The 24,981-nt window shown below is 34.6% G+C and overlaps 2 protein-coding genes and 1 long non-coding RNA gene across 8 annotated transcripts in view; 1 reads left to right on the top strand and 2 right to left on the bottom strand.

Annotated features, from left to right (window-relative positions):
* LRRC40 (leucine rich repeat containing 40) overlaps positions 1–24,060 on the bottom strand; it is a 60,963-nt gene extending 36,903 nt beyond the window's left edge. Inside the window, exons 1-6 of one of the 2 annotated variants that reach the window (XM_087449111.1) lie at positions 23,866–24,060; positions 10,656–10,837; positions 9,428–9,501; positions 7,096–7,225; positions 3,815–3,938; positions 838–980 (exon numbers count right to left, since the gene is read on the bottom strand). In XM_087449111.1, the coding sequence (XP_087305237.1) occupies positions 838–980; positions 3,815–3,938; positions 7,096–7,225; positions 9,428–9,501; positions 10,656–10,837; positions 23,866–24,016 (804 nt within the window). In that variant the 5' untranslated portion in view covers positions 24,017–24,060. The remainder of the gene's footprint in view (positions 1–837; positions 981–3,814; positions 3,939–7,095; positions 7,226–9,427; positions 9,502–10,655; positions 10,838–23,865) is intronic. The other variant, XM_004431488.3, reaches the window with a different exon arrangement.
* LOC147918095 (uncharacterized) lies at positions 19,165–20,047 on the bottom strand. The gene is made up of 2 exons (XR_015556401.1): positions 19,982–20,047; positions 19,165–19,382 (listed from the first exon to the last, which is right to left on the bottom strand). It is a non-coding gene; the product is annotated as an uncharacterized LOC147918095 (long non-coding RNA).
* An 88-nt stretch (positions 24,061–24,148) lies between the features above and the next one.
* The window catches only part of SRSF11 (serine and arginine rich splicing factor 11), a 44,263-nt gene continuing 43,430 nt past the window's right edge, over positions 24,149–24,981 (top strand). For 2 of the 5 annotated variants that reach the window (XM_087449162.1, XM_087449147.1), the window contains exon 1: positions 24,168–24,253. The gene's annotated coding sequence lies outside the window, so the exon portion shown is untranslated. Of the gene's footprint in view, positions 24,254–24,307; positions 24,736–24,981 lie in introns of those variants that run through there. The other 3 variants (XM_087449169.1, XM_087449163.1, XM_087449156.1) reach the window with 3 other exon arrangements.

Here is a 24,981-nt window from a genome sequence, read left to right as displayed (position 1 = left end):
ATTTAAAAATAATTAAAGGTTTAATCTAACAGAAAGTTCAAAGTTTATAAAACCAAAGCAGAGAAATGATTTAGTCATTACATTTACAGAATTAAAAAAATACAAATTAAAGAACTATACTGATAAAATTGAAGTTTTAAAACAAATCAGTGTAAGTTAAAAAAGTTATTTTTATTATAATCAGTTAGTCAACATTTTCATTAGTGATTATTAAATATTTTGATTCTCCATTAACAGAACCAATACTTCTTAGTTGGCTAATTAATCTTATTAAATGATAACTTTTTCAGTTCTTTTTATCACTGTCATCATTCTGTTTAAAAGAAACTCTTAACACTAATGCATAAAAGTATACATAAAGGAGAGCAAAATCCAGCATGGCAAATTTAAAAGACAATGGTAATACTATATACCTAAAACCAAAAGAAAGTAATTAACTTTAAACAGACTTGATTATGATCAGGTAAACATGGGAGGTGGTAACTTATGGAATTAGATACATATTCCTTCGTGGTGTTCCAGGTCTCCTACAGAGGGGCCCCAACTTACAATGTTAGCCTCGTCATCTACTGCTTCTCCAGTTATAAACTACTTACCTGATGAAATGGACAAATTCCTATTTTTTAAGTTGATTATTTCTTTTTTTAAAAAAAAAATCTATTACTAACAATACCATTTATGTATTTAGTCATATTAAAATTATGAAAAATATAAATATAGGAAAAACATAGCACTTATAACTAATACATATTCCCAATGTAAAACAAATTAAAAATTTCATTTTCAAAATTAACTTTTGGAAAATATATAGTTATTTAATAATCAACTAAATAGTACCTTTAATAATTTACAAGAAGGAAATTCTGGTAGAAAACGTAATTTATTCCTCCGCAGATAAAGCGATTCTAGTGATTCCATGCTCGCCAATTCAGGAGGTATAGTTTCCAAGAGATTTGAATTACAATCCAAATACTTTAATCCTGTAACACATATTTAGTGAAAAACGAAAATACTTAATAAAGAAAAAAATATTGGTCTACAATTATATATGCATTCCAAGAATGTGTACGAAATCATGAGGACTTATGAACCTGTGCCACTGTACACTACTATAATAATCAAGAATCCTAGAATACCACTAAATTAAATACACATAAACTAAGATATTTTAATTTAATTATAATTAAAGAGAAATAACGATATTAAAATTAATATTTAATAACAGTCCAGGTCTTTGTAACAGATTTGAAAAAACAAAGTACTCTAGTACTCTATTAAGGTACTCTGAAATGTATAAACTACACACTACGAGATATTATTTCCCTCAGTAATTATACATCTTTAAAAAAAAAAGCTTAAGCAATTAGACATATAAATATGCATGCATACTAATTGTATGAATGGATATCAAGTAACTGTGGCTAGTAGCAGCTTAGACACATTTGTATTTAAAATAGGCAAAAAGCCCTGGATTTCTATGGATTCCCTCCTATTCTCCCATCCATCCATACTGCCTCTCTCTCACTCCCTGTCTTCTTCCTTCCTCTCTTCTATTTCTTAAAGTACATGCTTTCTCTAACCCCTTCGCTAACACTCCTGACAAGAGCGTACACTATGGCTCAAGAAGAATGCTCTTGCAGCATCTCTCTTACCTCCTGGAACTTTCTTTCTTAAAAGGCAGGACAGAAAACAAAAATGCAAAAAAGTAAAAGTCTTCTTTCCCTTAAGATTTCAATAAGCAGTTTTCTCCCTAGTTCATATTACAAATTCTTTTATTATGATGGCCACTATATATTTTTCACAATTCACTCTCAACCCTCTAGTTTGAATAGGCAATATGCATTTTACAACTTTTTTTCCTGTACATTGAGCCTGTCAATTTTAACATAATTCAAGGCTGCCTTAGACTGCTTCTTTTCGTGTTTAAAGAAGCTAACTGCTTTTCAAAACAAATGTAATAGTACTACTTTCAACTAATAATATAAAAATTTATGTATTATTTGGCTAGAACATTGAGAAAAATGTCATAATCTGATCTACCCCAAGTCCAGTAAATTCTATAGAGAAAAGTTTGTTTTAAAGTTAGAGACTGTAGTTTTCACAATTGTTCGCATCTAAGAGCACTAATCGAGAACACAAGCAGTACGTAGGGAAAGAGCAGTGGGGACAGTGTAAGAGGCTTCAAGCTCTGGCTCTACAATTTACAGTATAATTTCTAAGCCTAGGTTTATGAATGTTGAAAATGTAAATAATACATATCCCCACTAACTTACAAAACTGTTGTGATGGCAAACCGATATATGCACGTAAAAGCATTTTGAGTTACAAAGAACCACGCAAATGTTAAACATTGTTCTTGGGATCCAGTCATTAATAGTGAATAACAACTAAATGTCCTAGTGGTGACAGCTTAAAAGTATCACTGTCATAGCTGAAGGACAGAAAGCATCTGATCATTAATCATATAGTATATTAGAAAAATTGCTGTAAAGTCAAAGTATTTTTCTATTGATTTTCCTATCCGTTCGTATCTCTCAAGATATTTCCACTCAATATATGAAAAAAAAGTCCATGCTTCTTATATACTCACTTCAGATATATTTTATGTTTAGCTTTACTTTTCTAATACCTCTATTGAAAAATGGCAAAGACAAGCAGAGTCTTCACTACTGGTGCCACAAGTAAAGGCTCCTCTAAAATGTCAATTCAATTTATGGCAGATTTAACTTATGCGTTCCTATTATAAATGACAAATAACTATTAATCTAAAGTAAAACAGCACAATTTTACAAATTCACCTCAAAATGATTTGCAATCAACTGTACTAAATCATTTCTATGGCTTCCTCCACAAAGGGAGGTTTAAACAAATGAAGAAGGCTTATATATGATTAGCAAAAAGACTAGATAAGGTAAATAGTCTACACTTGACACACAGTGTGGTCATCAACCAAGAAATAATAACAGTTTGCCTTTAAACAAAAAATTCACTCTATTTTGGACTCGAAATCAAGAATTCTAAAATGATTAAGTATACTTACATAAAAGGTACTGAAATGTACCTTAAATTTGTTTATCCCTTAATATTAGCTCCACAATATTTTAAGTATGATGGTTCAAACTTTAATAGAACCACTAAATTTTAACATTTTTTAAAAAAATGATTGAAAATTTGGGCGAAACTAGACTATCTCTTGGCATTATTACTTATGTTCCACGAGGGGGCTACAGCTATAACATAACCACATATCACAGGTGGAATCACCTATTGCAGGGGAATAACCTCTTAGTGAATGTTGAATGAATGAATGAATGAAGAGATAGCATAGCTCAAAACATTAATCAATTTCTCAGGTATATAATTTTACCAGAATTCATAATCATATTTTCTTTTCCTCTTTTTGATATGCCAAAGTATCTTTTTGGTGGTAATCGTTTAGGAAGTTGCTAGACAATAATGGCCTGGAGAAAATCTAATTAGTTGCTATTGTTTGCTTTCACCACCATAAAATCTATTATTTTACTTCTCTGTAAACTTAACTCTGCTTCACTTAACAATGGGGATACGTTTTGAGAAACACGTTGTTAGGTGATTCAGTTGTTGTGCAAATAACAGAGTGTACTTACACAAACCTAGATGGTATAGCCTACTTCACACCGATATGGTACTAATCTTATGGGACCACCATCGTATATGTGGTCCGTCATTGACCAAAACGTTATGTGGCTTATGACTGTATATTAAAATTTATTTTTCTAAATGTAAAGTGCACCAACATCAAATTTATGTATTTTTTAAAACAGACAAGATTTACTTTTCATTCCACTTATTTCTGCTGGCAAACTCTTCAGTTGATTACTGGAAAGATTAAGTCGCACCAGATTGGATAAAGAAGAAAAACTAGCAGGAACAATTGTGAGATGATTGTTCGAAAGATCCTTTAAAAAAAAAAAAAAAAACACAGAATGAATGAGCGAACGAGTAAATAAAAAAATAAATGATCCCTAAAGAGGATTTCAGAATTCTGAGGGAATTGCAATATAAAAGACTATTTCAGAGGTGTTACGTTTTGTAACCCTCATTCACTGACAATTTCACAAATCATCATTCATTACCTCAATATTCTCTGAGCCTACTGTGTGCCCAATAATGTAGCAGAGAGGAATCAAAATGATTGACTTCAGAAATATTTTGCATAAAGGTTTCTGTTAATATTATGTCATGCTATACCATGCATCATGTTTTCAATAAAAAAATCCATTTGTTCATCCAATATTTATTGAGTACCTACGATAAGTTAGGCAAACTGTATAGGGTAAACTGTAATATGAAACGAAAAACATCTTTGCAGGAAAGAAAAATTCGTGAAAGAAAGAAAAATAAAGTTGAAAAAATGGCCGCTTTAATTTTTGAGGAAAAAAATATTCCCTCTTGGTTCTTCTGCTGACCTCAGCAAGTCTGCTTTGACTAAGTTCAGAGGTCTACTCTACTCTCTTCATTCATTCAAGCTTGCCTAATTAATCTCTATACTGTGATGCTTCTTTAAGTCATTGTTTCTGTTTTTTCTTTGAACAGTAATGAGAGAGCTTGTTTTGAAACTCTCTTTAAAAGACAATGTTATGAATCAGATAATTCTTCTCACGAGATTCGAATCAGGTATAAGTACTCCGCTAGCTACCAGCAAACTGTTAGGTAGGGCCAATGGCCACAATGAATAAGAAAAATGTGACTGGGCCGGCCCCGTGGCTTGGTGGTTAAGTGAGCGCGCTCCACTGCTGGCGACCCGGGTTCGGATCCCGGGCTCGCACCGACGCGCTGCTTCTCCGGCCATGCTGAGGCCGCGTCCCACATACAGCAACTAGAAGGATGTGCAGCTATGACACACAACTATCTACTGGGGCTTTGGGGGGAAAAATAAATAAATAAAATCTTTAAAAAAAAAAAAAAAAAAGAAAAATGTGACTTGAACTGTTTTCTGAAGACTTTCATTTAATCTAACATTAAACAGTTGCATTCTGTAACTCTTAGAAGATAGAAAAAGGTAAAAATGCTAGATCAGTATATTTTTTTAAAAAACATAGTTATCATAAACAACATAAAATAACATCATAATCTACAACATACAACATTAACAATCTACAATTCCAATACTCTAAGTGCTAATCAACAGATTACTAATAAATATTGTATAATATCAAAAGTTACTGACACTAAATGCAATGTAGTATTCTGGATTGGATCCTAGAACAAAAAAAAAGGACATTAGTGGAAAAACTGGGAAAATCTTAATAAAATCTGTAGTTTACTTAGTAACATCGTACCAATGTTAATTTCTTCACTTTTACAAATGTCTCATGGTTATACAAAACGTGAACATTAAGGAAAGCTGGGTGAAGGGTATATGGGAACTCTCTACACTATCTTTACAACATTTCTATGAATCTAAAATTATTACAAAATAACAAGCTTAAAATAAAAAAAGTTTCTGATAGAGAAAAGACATTAATTCACAAATTCTTAGGGCTTTTTAAAGACTCCAAATCAACAGAATTACTCTAATAAAGTTAAAAATTTAATTATTGTAATTAAATTACATTAAAACATAAGTACGTTATAAATTAATCAGTATTTATGCTGTCATTTCTTCAATAAATATTTATTTAGTACCATAGTACTAAGCACTTTTTACATAACTTTAAGAAATATTATTAGATTAAATTATTACAGATGCTTATACTTTTAGTGTTTTAATATATTGTTGCTCACATTTATGATTTATTTGATACTGAGTCCTTATGAACACAATTTTCAACTGAAACATCCTTTCATTACGCAAATGACTATCCAGGAACACATAATGGGGTAACAACTGGGGAACTGTTGTAATTTATTAGGTTTCCTTTATACTCTAAATAGATTTTTTTTTAACCAATTGCTATCTTTTACCATTAAATTTTATCAGAAAATCTGATGGCTACCTCCTTTGCCACTTTTTTTTTTGTCTACCTATGCCTTTTGCTTTCCAAACTTTATTTTCAATCTGATCAGACTGAAAAACAAAGAGATACTGAAGGAATGGTTGAGGAGTATATCTCTTGATTTTAAACACTAGAGCAGATGAGGGAAATATCAAGGAGGATGTATTCAAAGAAAAAAAATAAGTAAAAGAAGTAATTTTTCCTTTAATGAAAAATAAACTTTAAGGCTAAAATGACATAAATGAGTTTTTCAAAACATGTGATAGAGAAAAGAACAAGAATGTAACATGAAATAACATCGGAGTAGAGATTACATATTAGAACACCTGATCTAATACAGCTAGTCTTTCAGATAGAGCACCTTACAGTGGAATCTTACTCCTTCAGTGACAAAGTAGGAGAAAGAAAAAGGATACAGTTTGGAGTCAAATTGACTTAACGTTAAAATGCTGAATTCCTTACTAATTAGTTGCATGACTTCAGATAAGTTACTTTTTTTTATAAGCTTCTTTCTTATCTGTATTAGGGAATAAAACTATCTACCTTACTATATGTAAAGCACAAAGCAAAGTGCCTACTGTTTTTATTATTTTTAATAATATGATTAAAATAATATTTATATTGCTTTATGGTTATCTCTATTTAAGATGTGACACAAATGGAAAGAAAAGTTTTCTAGGTAATGTGGCCATTTTGAAAAATAGGAAAGAAAAGGCAGGTCTTAAAGGGATTGTCTGGACACTCAGAGGACAGGAGGCCACAGGAGCTATAAAGGAGGAAGCAGGAATGAGTACAGAAAAGGCAACTGGTATCTGCTGAAGACACCTTGTCTCTATTGTGCTAAGCCATAAAAGCGTCTGAACACAAGTCATCCTCATCACTCCTTTCCCAAACTCTATTCCAAATTCAGGCCTAATGTGATTTCATAAGAAAACATAAGAAAAACAAATTTACAATTACTAATCTAGCAACTAATTAAAATGCACAGTTTCTGATAATCCAGTCATATAGTCAGCTGTCCATGTTCTCATGATTTCAATCATACATCCAATTTCTCAGCCCGATGAAAAATTCCACCAGCCCCAAATTATACAAAAATTGGAAAATCACAACTTACCAAATCTTCTAAATTGAAAAGTTGTTCAAATCCCTCTGGTATGCAAGTTAGTTCATTATGCTGAAGATACAAGCCCTTCAGGTTTCTCAGATTTGTAATTTCTTCAGGGAGTACTTTCAGTTTGTTATGGCTATTGATTGATAAAATAAATGCTGAATAATTTGGTGACAACATAAAAATTTATAAAGGCATTTTTGCTAACCAACTAATGGGCTTCTCAAAAAAATTAAATATGGTTACCAATTTTAAGTACTTATCACACTTTACATCCTAAAAGAATACATTCATTAAAATGACAATAATCTAAAGTAATCAGATTGAGGGTTTCAAAGAAAAGCAACAAAGAAATAGAGGTTTTTAACCTAACAAAGAATTTGTGAACTTTTGATTGCTTACTTATAATCAACTCTTGATTTTACATGTAATGTGAAAGAATATAGTGGAATCTTAATTTTTTATACTGTATTTGAGTTTTAAAATTTTGATAAAGATATGTGCACACATAAGCTACAATGGAGTCACATCTTATATGGGGACTGTGTTTTAAATTTAACACTCAAGACAAAAACAGCTATTTCTGTTTGAGGGCTTGGCATGTCCAGCTGGATATAATATGCAACTCCTCTCTTTGTACTTAGTCTTAACTTTTCAGCTCAGTCCTTCTACAGAGATATTTAGCTTATTGGTTTAGGAGAAGTCCCAAGTCACTGAGGATGATACACTCCCTGATAATTAAGAGATGACTTAACTTATTCTCAGCTTTATCTCAATTATTCACTTAGGAATTCTACTCTATTTTTAAATATGCCACATACAATTACTTAAATAACGGGGAAGTGCCAAATATAAGAGTGACAATAACCTTAAATTACATTAAAATAAAATGAGTTGGAACAAAAATGCCAAAAGATGTCTTTTAAAATAAGAACCACTAAAAATTGTCAAAAATTGGTTACTATTGTTGGTTACTTAGTTGAAATCTTTGTGTACTTGATAGGGATCCAGTTGGGCAGAGACGTAATTCTAGGTATGTATCTCCTCCATGCTAACACTCACACTCTTAGGTGTTGAAAACTAAAGCTACAGCAACTCCCACTCCTTGCCTCTTGCTCTCAGCCCTCCCATTCTTGCCTTTGCAGGCCACATCCACACCTTTGACTTGTAGGGGAAAGAGGTGCCGATGTAGTTCTAAACAATTAGCACCTTTTTACGTATAGTTTTGCTGATTTACGGTAATTTTAATTTTTTCACCAGATAAAGACTGTTACTTGAGGAACTATTTTCTCTCAAACCAGTTAACTGACTTCCAGAAAACTGAGAATTGACCATGCTATGTTAGTCAGACCTGTAACCATATCTATTATATAAACCACAGTTTTCAAACTATGTTTTGAACACTTAAACCTTTTTGTTTTTTCTCCTAAATGAAATCTTCCCTAATACCCTTTCCCTTAACCTGTGTATATATAACAAATAAAGCAGTTACTCTTTCTTGAAAGTCTGGCTGTGTATTAAAGGGCAGTCAGTCAGCCAGAGCCTTAGCCGCCTGACCTCCCATGTACCTATCAACAGTACCAGAAGCACATCAGTAGAACCCTAGGAGTCCTCGGAAAAGTTTAAAAACTACTAATATCAAAACAATGAGGGCCGGCTCCGTGGCTTAGCGGTTAAGTGCGCGCCCTCCGCTGTTGGCGGCCCGGGTTCGGATCCCGGGCACGCACAGACACACTGCTTCTCCGGCCATGCTGAGGCCGCATCCCACATACAGCAACTAGAAGGATGTGCAGCTATGACATACAACTATCTACTGGGGCTTTGGGGGGAAAATAAATAAATAAATAAATTTAAAAAAAAAAAAAAGGAGACAAGAAATGGGATAACTACATACAATGCATGTGCCTGGTCTGGATCTGGACCAAAGAAAATTATTTAAAAAAAAAAAAAAAAAAATGAAATTTTTCATCATTAATGAAAGAATAGTTTTAAATTTCTTCCGCTTAATACCTCAGTATTTTTTAGAATATCAAAGTAATTTAAAATTTGACATATCAACAAACAGGTTTTCTAAAATAACCACTAAATATTGTTTCATAAAAATAAAACAAAAAGTATTTTTAAAAAATCAACTGGCCTTAAATTTGTAAAACCAGAAAACATGTAAGCAATTCTAAAACAAAAAATAAAAATAATCTGAGAATTAAAACTTAAAATTCTTATTCTGCTTTAACCACTTTCTGAGATAATACAAAAATATTTTCTAATGTTAAAAAAAATCATAGAGAATATTAGCTTTACACCCTTATACTAGCAATAATGAAATAAATAAATTTACCTGACATTAAGTTTCTGAAGATTTTCTAACTCTCTTATAGCAGAAGGAAGGGATGTCAGCTGATTATCATGTATCTAAAAGTTATTAAAAGACACTGTCAATATTTTAGTCTTATAATTAACCATATATGAGCTTTGCCATTATACAAAATTCTTCAACAATAATTCCATTCCTCTAACTCACTAGCATCAAGTTGGGCTATTGGTAATTTCTTCCGTGTACAGAAGACAAAAAAGAGTTCAAAAATGAGCGAACTGCTATTCAGAAATCATTAAGTAATATGTCATCAATTTTAAATATTACAACTAAAAAAAAAAAAAACTTCACCTCATTGAGTGGAATTTCAATCTCAAATGAGAGACGAGAGCGTTAGAAACTAACAACAGCCCTCTGATGGTATGATTGTATGACTTATGTCAACATATACAAAAAATAAATGAGAAGGGGGAGGGGGGCTTCTCCCATGTTCTCACAGAATCATCTATTTTTAAGGTACAAGGAAGCTTAGAGAACACCTAAGCCAATCCATTCATTTTACAGATGAAGAAAATAAAACCTTCTCTAGAAATTTGATTAGATCCAACTTTTCAGACATAAACTGGAAGATTTTTGATGTTTCTAAGTGAAGTATCATGAGTCTGCAGACTGTGAAATAAAGTACTCAGGTTTTACTTTACCACATTACATGGCAAGTAGAACTGAAAACATAGTCCCTGAATAAACATATAAAAATTTAAGTTCAATAATTTAAGTCAGTGTTGGAAACAAGTTAAAAAAACAATCAATCTTAAGTGCTTACTTCAATGTCGAGAAATGATGAAAATAATAGCAAAAGACAAGCAGCAGCAACCACTTGTTAAATACCAATTCTGTTTGTTATGTATTAACTCATTTAATTCTAAGAATAATTTTTAAAAATAGGTAGTAATATCAGTCCTGGTTTATAGATATGGAAACAGAGGCACAAAGAGGTAACTTTCCCAAGGTCACACAGCTATCAAGTGGCAGAGTCAGAATTTGAAGTCTCATGTTCTGACTCTGCATGTTATATTTATACTATACCTAACATTTCTATATTTATACTATACCATTATACTATGCCTAAAAATAATTTGTTATTCTTCCTTGCATTCTACCAATCAAACATGAGTTTTCTGCTTATCAAAGCTTAAATTTAGCTTTAGAGTCTCTTCACCTAATGACCCATATTTATGATCAGTCAACTTACGTCAAGAACAGTGAGTGCAGGCAGGAGTCGGAGGTCATCTGTAAGTGACTGAAGTTTATTGTTGGATATGATTAGTTTGGTCAAATCTGTCTGCTCCCACCATCGTTCAGCAGCATTGAATGAAAGATTTTGATTAGCTTCCTCAGGGATATCCACATTTATTCTCCAGACACATTGAGGCACTATTTCCACCACCACCACACACACACAAAGAAAAAAAAGAAAGAAAGGGAAGAAAACAAGAAGTGAGATACAAAGGGACATACTTTTACAATAGCTATTCAGTTTATCTACTGAAAAGCAATTTCTGAAACATTAAAAAAACACTTTCAAATAAGTCAAATAGCAATGAATTGTAACTAGATTAGAGTGAAAGTTGATTTTACTCAAAAACAGAATGTGATATGTATTTTACATATGAGATCTCATTTCTGTGTTCATTTGATTATATTTATTATATACGCACTCTGCACAGCATCAAGAATGCACAAATAAACAATGGAGTCTACCATTATGCTAACCAAATAACACAGAAGGCGTGGAAATCACATTTATAAGGTAATATTGTAACTTTTATAACAGAACTACATATGAAGTCTAAGAAAGCACTGGTAATTATAATAGCTAAAAATAATAATAGCTAACATTTACAAATATCAAGCAATTTTCTAACATACTAACTCATTTAAACCTCAAAACAACTCTGTGAAGTAGGTGCTATTACTTTTCTCATTTTATAGATGAGAAAAATGGGGCACAGAGAGAATGCAGAATTTACCAAAGTTAAACAGCTAGTAAGTAGCAGAGATGGGACTGAAACCCTGGCAAAGCTACGTCTTGCCCCTCAGTGAATATTTGGAAGGCGTATCTGACTCTAGTAGCTGCTATTTTACATGACATACAATTTTATTTCTTACCGCACCACACAACATTGTGTTAATTTTATTGCAGCAAATACAACAATTCCTTTAACACAGCAAATAAGACTGTACGAGTTGATCAGGTAGAATTCAAGTTAATCATTATAAAACTTGAAGCTCCAGAAGATATTAACTTGCTGTAGCATTGTAGCAAAACTATTTTAAATTGAGTTCTTCACTCCTTGATAAAATTAGGACTACATATGGGTATGATTTAGAACTTTAAGCTGATATTAATCTAGGCAACCATTAGTTACGCCCTGTAGTCATTGCCTATCATTTCAAAACGAGATTAAATGGAAAGATGTGGTCAAAGTTACAAGTTCAGGACACTGAAGTACAATTCAAGATGAGTAATCTGATACAATGGTTGTACAGAAGCAAAGCAAAACTCCTGAAATCCATGAGACTTATACTCACTCAAAAAAAATGAGGTACCTATATTCATATTAGAATAAATTATAAGATCCCTCTCCTACTCCTTCTCTCTGCTTAAGCAGTCTCCACTTCTCTACACTTCTTCCAGTGAATCTCCAGCAAGCATGAATAACACAGAATGTGGATCCACCCATGTTTCTGTTGGTAGATGGAAGTTTATTTTTAAGCAAAGCAAAACAAAAAAAAATTCACTCTTCCCAACTCTTTTGAGAGCAAAAGCACCATAAAATTTATCATTATTATGATTATGATGTGTAGGTATGGACAGTTGAGTGGGAATGAGAAACACACCAGCATTGGCCATGTGTCAACTTACTGACACCAGTCAGCAGAAATGGGGATGCTCGTACATTTGACTAAAAATCAATGTTACTCTTGAGGAAAAAAAAACTTACAAATGTGCCATAAAGTTTGGGTCATGAACAAAAAGCTCAAGAACAAAATAACAAGGCAAGACAAAATAATACAAAATACAAAAAATGTATGGAAGCAGCTATGTGACATGCACAATTCTACTCCTAAATAAAATATGTAGAGCATTTGTGCATATATTTTTCTCTAACACCTATACATAGATACATTAAGATGATTATATTTACAACGTAACATAACAACAAATTGTTTTATCTTGGGGGAGAAAGATAGGGAGCATAAGAAATTTGTACACAACACAATAAAAATACTTGTTACTCATCAACTACAATAAATGAATGTTAAAATTTTATTATTATTATTTCAGATACTTTTGTTAACAAAATTTGTCTTTGTGGGAACTACCAAGGGATGGATCCAATTGCCGATACTATACTGTTATTCAACATGTATCAATTTGCTTTTCCATAAACACTGACTTACTGCTCATTCTTTTCCCCATTAATTGTTTGTCAGGTATAGCAATATCTTCAAGAGTTTATAGCATCAAGATTCATGTCACTTTTCTTCCCCTCCCTACAAATATGAAGAATCACTAAAAGGTATAAATAGTCCTAATTATTGAGGAATTATTGTAGAGCCATTCTAAAAGTAGTTTACCAATTCAGAAGATAGAAACTATCAGGCAAAAGTGAATGTTAATAGGCACATAAACCTGGAAAAAATTTACTATGGAGTTAGATTTGCTTTATGTAATTTTTAAAGCATTATGTAAAATGTCAAACATATACATAAATTTAAAGAATAGTACAGTGAAATAACACTCCATATATATCCATCGCCCACCTTTAACAATTATCAACTCATGGCTAGTCTTGCTTCATATATAATCCCATCTCACACTGATCTAAGCTACAATCTTATGAAGCTAGAAAAAGAACAAATCAAACCCAAAGTAAACAGAACCAAGGAAAGAAAGAGTGGAAATCAATGAAATAAAAAACAAATAATAGATAAAAAGCAGTAAAACCATACCTGATTCTTTGAAAGTGGGAATATCATTACAGATTCTACAGATATCAAAAGGATAAGGGAATATTAAGATCAACTTTATACCCATAAATTCAACAACTTAGATGAAATGGACAAATTCCTTGAAAAGGGGGGAAAAGCACAATGGCAATTGAAAAACTGAGTAGCCTTGCATCTATTAAAGAAATTAAATTTACTATTTAAAACATTAACACAAAGAAAACTCCAGGTCCAGATGGCTTCGCTGGTGAATTCTAGCAGACATTTAGAGTAGAAATGATACTAATTTTATACAGACTCTTTCAGAAAATAGAGGAAAGAACAATTCCCAACTCATTTTATAAAGCCAGCATTACCCTGATACCAAAATCAGACAAAGACATTAAAAAGGAAAAACAAAATCCAAAAAACTACAAACCAAAATTCCTAATGATTATAACCCAAAATTTCTTGACAAATATACCACCTACATATAAAAAAGATAATACATCATGACCAAATGGGAGTTTTATCAGGAATTCAATGCTGCTTTAACATTTGAAAATCAATCAATGCAATCTACCATAATAACAGGAAAAAGAAGAGAAACACCACATGATTGTCAAGAAATGCAAAAAAAGCATCTGACAAAATCCAACAATCATTCAAGATAAAAACTCCCAAAAAACTAGGTATTGAAGGGAATTCCTTCAACCTGATAAAGGGTAACAATAAAAAACCTACAGCTAACATCATACTTAATGGTGAAAGACTCAGTGCTTTCTCTCTAAAATTGGGTACAGGGCAAGGATGCCCATTCTCACTCCTTCAGTATTTTACTAGAGGTCCTGACCAATGCAATAAGGCAAGAAAAAGAAATAAAAGGCATTCGGATTGAAAAAGAAGAAGTAAAACTGTGTCTATTAGCAGACAACATGATCATCTATGTAGAAAATCCTAAGGAATCTACAAAAAAATGATACGAAATGAATTTACAAAGGTCACAAAATTCAAGCTTAATATACAAAAATCAATTATGTTTGTATCTATTAGCAATCAATAACTGGAATTTTTTTTTAATGCTTCAAGATTTACAAGACACAGCATCTAAAATCCATGAAATACTCAGTGTTAAGTTTAACAAATATATGCAAGAACTGTGGTATGAAAATACAAAATACTGCTGTGAAAACTTAGAGAAGGTCTAGATAACTAGAGAAATATACTACATTACAGCTTGAAGACTCAATATTGTTAAGATATCACTTCTCCCCCAAATGACTTACAGATTCAGTACCATCCTAATCAAAATCCCAGAAGGCTTTTCTGTAGAACTTAACAAGCTGATTCTAAAATGGTTATTGAAATGCAAAAGAACCAAAACAGGTTAAACAATTTTGAAATAGAAGAAGAAAGTTGTAGGACTTAATAGTAAATGATTTCAAGTCTTACCATAAAGCTTATCAAGACAGTGTGGAATTAGCATAAGGACAGACGTACACATCAACAGAAAAGAAGAGTTCAGAAAAAATTCCAGGCAATAAAATATTGTAATTGATTTTCAACAAAGGCACCAAGATAATTTAATGAGAAAGGAATAGTCTTTTCAACAAATGGTCCTGGAACTGTGAATTCATATGGATAAAAAAATGAACCTCAAACTTGACCTGTTACACACTCTAAAATTAACTCCAAATAGCTCACAGACTAAAAGAAAGATCATTCTAAAAGAAAGAAGAGAAGAAAATCTTCACAGTCTCAGGATGGATAAAATTTCTTAGTACAGAAAAAGTACAAATCATAAAAGAAAATAAATAATCAAAATTACAAACTTATGTTTTTCTAAAGAAATCATTAAGAAAATAAGGCAAGCCTCAGACTGGGAGAATATATTAGATGGATATCAATATAGATAGACATCTGAGAAGGACTTGTATCCCCAAAATATAAAAGGTTTTTATAACTCAATAAGACAGACCAATAAAAAAATAGACAAAAAAACTGAACACTTGGCAAAAATATACAAATGGCTAATGAGGAGTTGAAAAGATGTTCAACATTATTAGTCATCAAGGAAATGTAAATAAAACCATAAGGAGATACTACAACACAAGGACAAGAATGGCTAACGTTAAAAAGACTGACAATACAAAGTGTTGGTAACGATGTGGAGCAACTGAATCACTCATGTTACTAGTGGCAAACAGTTTGGTGAACTCTTATCAGGTTAAATACACACTTATTACTACATGCCCAGCAGTTTCACTTTCAGGTATGTGACTCAAGAGAAATGATAACATATGTCTACACAAAGACTGTACTGGATAGCCCATGGCAGTTCTATTCATAGTAGCCAAAAACTAGACACAACTCAAATGACTATCAACAGGTGAATGGATAAACAAATTGAGGGACATACATACAATGGACTATTATTCAACAATAAAAAGGAACTACTGATATAAACAACATGGATGAACCTCAAAAACATTATACTAAGCAAAAGAAGCCTAAAACAAAAAATTACAAATGTATAATTCAATTTAAATGAAATTCTAGAAGAGGCTAATTTATATTGACAAAAAGCAGATCACTGGTTGTGTGGAGCTAGCAGTGGGGGTGGACCGAGAGCAAAGGGGCACAAGGGATCTTTTCAAGTGTTGGAAATGTTCTATATCTTGATTGTGGTAATGGTTACACAATTGTTTATATTTGTCAAAACTCACTGAACTGTACACTTAAAATGGATGCACATACTGTCTGTAAATTATACCCCAATAAGGCTAACTAAAAATAAAAAAGGCCAATTTTAAAAAGAGATGATGTAATATATCAAAGTAATCTTATGAATATATATATGTACATGTATATGTATGCACACATATGCATGTATCAACAAGTGAATGAATAAACAAATTGAGGCATGTACATATACTTCTCACAGGGAAGATAATACCCTTAAGCAGCACTACCCAACAGAACTTTCTGCAATGATGAAAATATCCTATATCTGCGCTATTCAATATGGTAGCCACTAGCTGCATATGGCTGTTGAGCACTTAAAATGTGGCTAAAGTGAAAGAAGTTGATTTTTTTTTAATTGAGGTCATAATAGTTTATAACTGTGAAATTTCAGTTGTACATTATTTGTCAATCACCATATAAATGTGCCCCTTCACCCCTTGTGCCCAGCCCCCAACGCCGTTCCCCTCTGGTAACCACTAACACTAAACTGTTCTCTCTGTCCTTGTGTTAGTTTATCTTCCACATATGAGTGAAATCATATGGTATTTGTCTTTCTCTGTCTGGCTTACTTTGCTTAACATAATACCCTCAAGGTCCATCCATGGTGTTGCAAATGGGACGATTCTGTCTTTTTTTACGGCTGAGTAATATTCCATTGTGTATATATACCACATCTTCTTTATCCAGTCATAAGTTGATGGGCACTTGGGTTGCTTCCACTTCTTGGCTATAGTGAATAATGCCGCAATGAACAGAGGGGTGCATAAGTCTCTTTGAATTGTTGATTTTAACTTCTTTAGATAAATACCAGTAGTGTGACAGCTGGGTCATATGATATTTCTCTTTTTAATTTTTTGAGAAATCTCCATACTGTTTTCCATAGCGGCTGCACCAGTTTGCATTCCCACCAGCAGTATACAAGGGTTCCCTTTTCTCCACATCTTCTCCAACATTTGTTATTTTTTGTCTTGGTGATAATAGCCATTCTAACGGGTGTAAAGTGATACCTTAGTGTAGTTTTGATTTGCATTTCCCTGATGATTAGTGATGCTGAACATCTTTTCATGTGCCTGTTGGCCATCCGTATATCTTCTTTGGAAAAACGTCCGTTCATATCCTCTGCCCATTTCTTGATCGGGTTGTTTGCTTTTCTGTTGTTGAGTTGTATGAGTTCTTGATATATTTTGGAGATTAACCCCTTGTTGGATATATGATTTGCAAATATTTTCTCCCAGTTGGTGGGGTGTCTTTTCCTTTTGTTCCTGATTTCCTTTGCCTTGCAGAAGCTCTTTAGACTGATGAAGTCCCTTTTGCTTATTTTTTCTTTTGTTTCCCTTGTCTAAGTAGACATGGTATTCGAAAAGATCCTTCTAAGACCTATGTCAGAGGTCTTAGAAAACCTCCATATTTTCTTCTAGGGGTTTTATGGTTTCAGGTCTTACCTTCAAGTCTTTGATCTATTTTGAGTTAATTTTTGTGTATGGTGAAAGATAATGGTCTACTGTCATTCTTTTGTATGTAGCTGTCCAGTTTTCCCAACACCATTTATTGAAGAGATTTTCCTTTCTCCATTGTATGTTCTCAGCTCCTCTGTCGAAGATTAGCTGTCCGCAGATGTGTGGTTTTATTTCTGGGCTTCCAATTCTGTTCCACTCATCTGTGGGTCTGTTTTTGTACCAGTACCATGCTGTTTTGATTACTATAGCTTTGTAGTATATTTTGAAGTCAGGGATTGGGATGCCTCCAGCTTTGTTCTTTTTTCTCAGGATTGCTTTGGCTATTTGGGGTTTTTGTTGTTCCATATAAATTTTAGGATTCTTTGTTCTATTTCCATGAAGAATGTCATTGGGATTCTGATTGGGATTGCACTGAATCTGTAGATTGCTTTAGGTAGAATGGACATTTTAACTATATTTATTCTTCCAAACCATGTGCATGGAATATCTTTCCATTTCTTTGTGATCATTGATTTCCTTCCATAATATCTTACAGTTTTCGTTGTATAGGTCTTTCACCTCCTTGGTTAAATTTATTCCTAGATACTTTATTCTTTTTGTTGCGACTGTAAATGGAGAAGTTGATTTTTAATTTTATTTCATTTTGGTTAATTAAAATTTAAATAGCCATATGTGACTAAAGGCTTCCACAATGGACCACATGGCCCTTAACAAACACTGAAAAAAAATTTCTTCACATGTTTTTTTGGCATATTACTCTTTCTTCCACTGACAACAACTAGTTATAGAAATGGGAACTCACAAAAAGGTTGATGGCAGAAAACTGTCTAATTTGGGGAAGATAATACTTAGAAGTTGGTAGGTGAAGAAACAGAGAAGAAATAAAAAATTTGCTTAAAATGGTTTTTACATGAAGGATAAAAGAAGGTGTAGCCAGTAAACTACAGGAGCAATAAATCATGAGATTTAAATCTCTTTTGACTGTTTTGGATCTTTCCATAGATATAATGATTAACCACAGTATATGATAATAATTGTTTCCTTAAGGCAGAAAACCATAATCATTCCCATTAAGGTCTATATCCCAGCCTATATCAATTCCCATTTTCTAAAAGACTTAGTAAACATATTAAACAATGATATACAGTATGACATCATGGACATACCATTAACAAAAGAGTCAGTGATCTAAGGTTCTGGTTTCAACTGTGCAACTAATCAAACTGACCAATAACTTAATATCTCTGGTCCCGATTTCCTTGTTGATTTAGTAAAAGGAGCCCACTGTCACTTAAATGCTGGGATCTAACGACCATAGTTACAAAAACACTTTTGCTAGGTGCAGGGTAATATTTTGATAACAGCTTATCTTACAAATGCTGTTCACTAAACTGTCTACCCAATTATGAGCACTTGGAAAGAATAAACCAATAAATCATGCACTATGTAAAAGATCAGGGAAAGCTCATTGATCAACTTTCCAATTTTCTCTGTAGTAGTTTATTCATGGCCACCAATGGCCTCATTAAAGAAAGAATCCCATACTGACAAACCACAATATTGCAGTGTCACTTTCAGACTAAAGTTTAATAAGAAAAAAATACACTTGCACACATATACACATACACCCCAGAGTAAAATTAAAAAGCTATATGGAAGGCATTAAGTCAGCTGCAGCTTGAGGCTGATTCAGAGGTCTATATCTTTGTGGTTTAGAACACCTGAGCCATTGTTATGTTAGAATGCCAGAAGAGAACTGTTCTTCCCTGAAGTCCAGGAGGCTACTGTAAGAAAAAATGAAACAATGTTTAACATATGAAAAGGGAAACATTTTTACCAATCACTTTAAGGGAAAAACACTCTTGAATTTATTACTTTAACTTGAGGGTAACTTCAGTTTTTTAGTGAAGATAAGCTTCACTGAAACTATAATTCCATTCATCCCAATCTGTATCTTTCCTGTGACAATATCTATAACAGATGGCACTCACTTGTTAGCTAATGCCAATTTTCTTCTACTCAAAAAAACATATTAAAATGCAAGTGAGTGAACATGACATTAATTGAGAGATAAGTTTAAATTTGCACTAATTTATTAAACAAACTTTGGCATTGGTAATAACTTGAGATACACATCTCAAGAAACTGAGACACTATAGTTCAGAACTATTTTAATAGATCAAGAAATAGGAATGGGATTTTCAATTAATTACCAAGTTCCTTGTTTTATAATCCAAACAAGTAGACTTCCTTGGATTTGAGTGTACTAAAAATTAAACATTTACCTCAGGATTCTGCCATTATATATAGATTAAAGCATTTTCTTCTTGCTTTCATCTCTAAGAATTGTTTAAGAATTAGCTTGTTTTGATGATCTACTCACCTGGAAGCATAGTTTCTTTCTGGAATTACTTGTTATTAAAATCTGGATACTTTGGTTAATTCTTATTAGCTGTTTAGAATATCACAGTAAATTTCATTAGGACAACAAGTAGTCAAAACACAGAGTCAAGCCAAATAGTAAAACAGAACACAGTTAATATAGATTTAAGGACAGTTATTCAAAACCTTGGTAAATATATGGTTTATGTTACACTTTTTATCCTGTTGTAACCAACTGTGCATACTGCATAAGGTAAATTCTCATTACCCTAAAACAGATGGCATGACATCTTGAGGCCTAGGAGCCCTAGACCTATTTACTTAATTCCACAAACAGAAACTAACCAAACTGCTCTCTTCAAGCCTCCACTCATATTTCCCTTTCAAATAACACAGTTTCTAAACTAATTTAGTTGGCTTATTTAATAAACTATTCACTTACCAATTTTCCTATCAGTTCAATAGTGTGGTTTCCTTAAGAACTTACAGCATTCTTTTGTTCCACACTCTGGCACCTTTCACTTTCATTCAGTTTTTGATGAATCACCCAAAAACATTCCTACACTACTATCCTGCCGTGGTCATGCAACCACAAGGCAACAATCAATACCTCTTTTTCAACCCCATCTTCATTTTTTCTGGTGCACTGAAAAAGCTGCAATATCTATGTTGAACCAAATGATGATATATTCTCATGTTGCTGCTCGTAAAAAGAGCTGTCACTCAAAATTTCCAGAATATTTTTAATATTCTTCTTTGAAGTTGGTTATTACGTTATTTTGTTTGGGCATACCTTTCTAAGTAAGTTATAGAACTGACACTCAGAATGATGACTTTAAAACTGCTAACACTATGTGGATGTTTAAGTAAATTATAGTAGTCATAAGATGGTATATTACAGAGCCACTAAAAATAATCGGATTTTTCAAGTGACACTGAAAAATGTACAAATAGAAGTCAGAAAAGCAGGACTCAGTACAATCTTAAAATGGTTAAAAATAACAAAAGCTAAGCACAGTCTTACCATGTGATCGACCAATAGCACTCCTAGATTTATACCCAAATGAGTTGAAAACTCCTATCCACACAAAAACCTGAATACGAATAGCAGCTTCATTTATAACTGCCCAAAACTGGAAGTAACCAAGATGTCCTTCAATAGTGAATGCATAAACAAAATGGTACATCCATACCATAGAATATTATTCAGTGATAAAAAGAAATAAGCTATCAAGCCACAAAAAGACATGGAGGACCCCTAAATGCACATGGCTTAGTGAAAGAAGCCAGTCTGGAAAAGCTACATACTATATGATTCCAATTATGACTTTGGAAAAGGCAAAGCTACAGGAAGAGTAAAAAGATCGGTGGTTGCCAAGGCTTCAGGGGAAGCAGGGTAAGGAGTGAATAGGTAGAGCTCGGGCTTTTTAGGGCACTGAAACTACTCTATATGATACTGTAATGGTGGATACATGACGTTATGCATTTGTCAAAACTCAGAGACCTGTACGACACTGAGTGAACAGTAATGTAAACTATGGACTTTAATTAATAATAATGTATCAATATTGGTTCATCAATTATAACAAATGTACTATATTAATGCAACATGTTAATAAAAGGGGAAACTACAAGCTGGGGAAAGGGTGTATCTGGGAAGTCTCTGGAATTCCTGAGAACCTACACTGTTCTAAATTTCCTGGAAATCTAAACTGTTCTACAAAGACTTTAAAGTACAGTTGTTTGGAGAAAAGATAATTTTTTGTTATTATTGTTATTGTTAAAGTATTGGATTCTGAAAAGAGATGGGAGACCTCATTGTAGGTACTTAGGGGCAAGATTTCAAGAGGCTTTTGTATGTTGTACTAAAAACTTTATAGTGAATCTTGCGGGCTATGGGAATCATTAAATGTTACGCATGACATAAGATCTGTGTTTTGGAAAGATAACTCTTGGTAATGACACTGATTTAGACAGTGAGATTTAAAACAAGAAATCCAGGAAACCACTTAGGAGGCTACTGCAATGATAACAGCAATAGCCAATTTTTGCTGTGTGCTTTTTTTTATGTACCAGGCACTTCACGTGTATTATCTCATTTAAACCCTAGTAAATCCTATTACTACTATCACATTATAAATGAGAAGGCACAGTGAGATTAAGCATCTCAAGTTACATGACCAAAGATATGGAGATAAGGAGCACTGCCCCATAAGGGACTATAATAGCTCAGAATTAAGGCAGTTTGGGTGTCAACGGCTGAGTGACAAGAGATGAAGTTGAAGGCTACAGCTAGAAAGAGAAACACCTTCTAGATTACAAAGATTCCTTTGGATATATAAGCTACAAATACCATGTGCCTCTCCCATTTATATCTTTTCTCTCCTATGAAACAGTGTACATTCACTCATTCGACATCATTTTTTGAGTACTTCATATGTGCCAGGTATTGTGTCAGGCTCCATTTATATAATAATAATCTAAACAACCCTGATCCATGTCATCACAGAGCTAAGAGTCAAAATTCATTTGCTCTCTAAAACTTGAACAGATTAAGTCATCTGTGTCCAATCAGTAAGTACATTCCAGCACATCACTTAGTATTTGGGAATATTCATTCACTTACTTATTCCTTCCACAAATGTTTAATAAGAATCTACTATGTACCAAGCACTATTTTGGGTGCTGGGGATACAAGAGTGAACAAAACAAAGCTCCCTGACCTCATGGAACTAACATTCTAGTCAGAGGGCACAGAAGACAACAAACAAACAAATATATAATATAAATTCTGATAGTGACAGATGCTATTAAAAAAGTCAAACAGGTAAGAGAACAGAGTGTTAACAACTGTCTTTAGACAGGGTAGTCAGTAAGGGCCTCTCTGAGGTGTGACAGAGTCCTACAGGAAGCAAAACAGTGAGCCTTAGTCAGGTACCAAGGAAAATGTTCCAGGCTTTGGGAAAAGTAAGTGTATATGCACATCTGTAGTTTTAAAATATTTATGTTCTCATTGATTAAAAGCTTTTCCAGGTAGAGCAGAGAGTTAATGTCATATATCCTTTCATTCATTCAAGGAAGCATTAGTTTGCTTGGTCTACTCTATACACAGCACAATAAAAAAGCAACGATTAGAAGGAAAATGGAAGGTTTTAATGCCAGATAGCCTAAAACCTGAATGTAAGTAGACAAAAACACTACAGGAGGAATGCTATGTTCTCTCTCTCCCCACTTCCTACTTCCTCCCTTACAGAACAGATAATCAGAAGAGCGTCTATTATTCATTCATCGTATCCAGATTTGTGCTTGTTGATCTTTACCAGGTTTTTCGGGATGGCCCCAAATTCACTTTGTATTGCATCTATTTTGATCCTCACTTTAGGAAATACGCTCATTATTCTTTGTATTTAGGACTCTGCCCAGGTGCACCCAGAAGAGCCCTGGCAGGGAACAGTGGTTGTCACTCCAAGTTCACAAAGGAGCAGATCAATACACAATTTTAGCGTTGGTAAGCGCTCTGAGAGATGAAGTTAAGAGAAGGAAGATGAGGGCCAAAAAAACAAAGTATTTGCCCACCACGTGATGGCTAATTTAGTCACACATTCAGTTGTTTACCCCACAGGACGCGCGAATCCCAGCAAGCGCCCGGTTTCAATGTGGACCATATTCCCAGCAGGGTCCCTTCCCCAGAGATTCCTGGCGCGAAAGCAGGACCGAAGCGGCTGACCGAGCCACCGGAAACGTGACGAGCGCCTGATTCAGAGCACGAGGATCCTCGCCGGGAGCCTGGGCAAAGGCGGCCAAAGTCCGGCCCGAGCAAAGGGAGGCTGCCCGGGGCGGGTGCTTTGTGACCGGACGCCCAGGGGCCGCTCCTGTGCATCTTACCTTCACTGAGGTTCCGCCCCGACAAGTTTAACTGGCCGCTCTTCCTCGCCGCCTTTAACAGCCCCTGGGGAACTGACGCTCCGCCGTCTCTCCTCTCAGCTCTGAAACCGGCCCGGGACTCCCGCTCCGCTACGCCCTTCAGGCGCGACATCTTCAAACCCGGGTGCCCAGAAGCAGCGCCCCGCCCGTGACGCGTAAAAGCGGCGCCGCCGCCCCGCCCCAGCCGTGAGCGCGCGCGCGGCGGGCGCCGGGCTCGTGGCTTTGCGCGGGGCCTTCGCTCTTGGCGGCGCGGCCCCGATGTCGTCACCGTCAGCGCCTGGGGCTGGAGGACAGAGGAGTCCTTCCCGTTGCCGGTGCCGGCCTTGTGTCTTGGAATTACTTCGCTCGAGTAAGTGCGTTTAACGGGCCGAAGAGGGGCTCTAGGGTTTATCGTTTGCACGATTACTGCCACTGCGACCTTGTCCTCCGTGCTCCCGCCGCGGCGACGGTGCAGGAAAGGCTAACCTTCTCTCCTGCCCTCGCCGGGCCTGAACGTGGGCCTTGACCAAAACTTGAGACCTGGGCGCGGGCTGCAGCCTCTCTGGCCCGCAGCCTGTGTTTGTCGCTTCTGCCGGTGGCGCCAGGCCTCCGTCCGGCGTTGAAAATAGAACAGATTTCCTTCTTCCGGCCTGTCCTGCGGCTCCTTGCCCGTTGCAGGATTGAGTTTACAGCGCGGCGTAGGAGCTGCTGTGAAACGGAAGGGTTGGCAACAGAGAAGGGAAAAAAAAGCTTGCTGATGAACGTTCTCTCTCTACCGGACGGTGTGGGGAGCCAAGTGGAGGCGCAGGCTCATTGTAGCGGAAACGGCTTGGACTTTGGAGCGGTAGAGGTGTGAGTTCGAATCCCGGCTGCTTCTGTATCTTCCAGGCTATGTAGCTTTAGGCAGTTTACCTGACCGTTTTTAAAAGCTCACTCCTTTTTCATTAATTTAGGGATAATAATACCTATCTCAGTCGGTTTTTTAAATAAGTGAAGATAAAGGTTTAAAGATGAAGCGCTTGGAGAGGAAAGGCACTCCAGTCAGCATAGAAGATGAGAATTTTGTTCAGTAAGTCGGTTTTCCTGGAAAGTTAGTTT

This window comes from Ceratotherium simum, chromosome 2 (genome assembly GCF_057802395.1).
Source record: "Ceratotherium simum simum isolate JZ-2026a chromosome 2, ASM5780239v1, whole genome shotgun sequence".
Classification (NCBI taxonomy): Eukaryota; Metazoa; Chordata; class Mammalia; order Perissodactyla; family Rhinocerotidae; genus Ceratotherium; species Ceratotherium simum.
The sequence above is the reverse complement of the archived record's forward strand: the minus strand, read 5'-3'. Positions and strand labels throughout refer to the sequence as shown.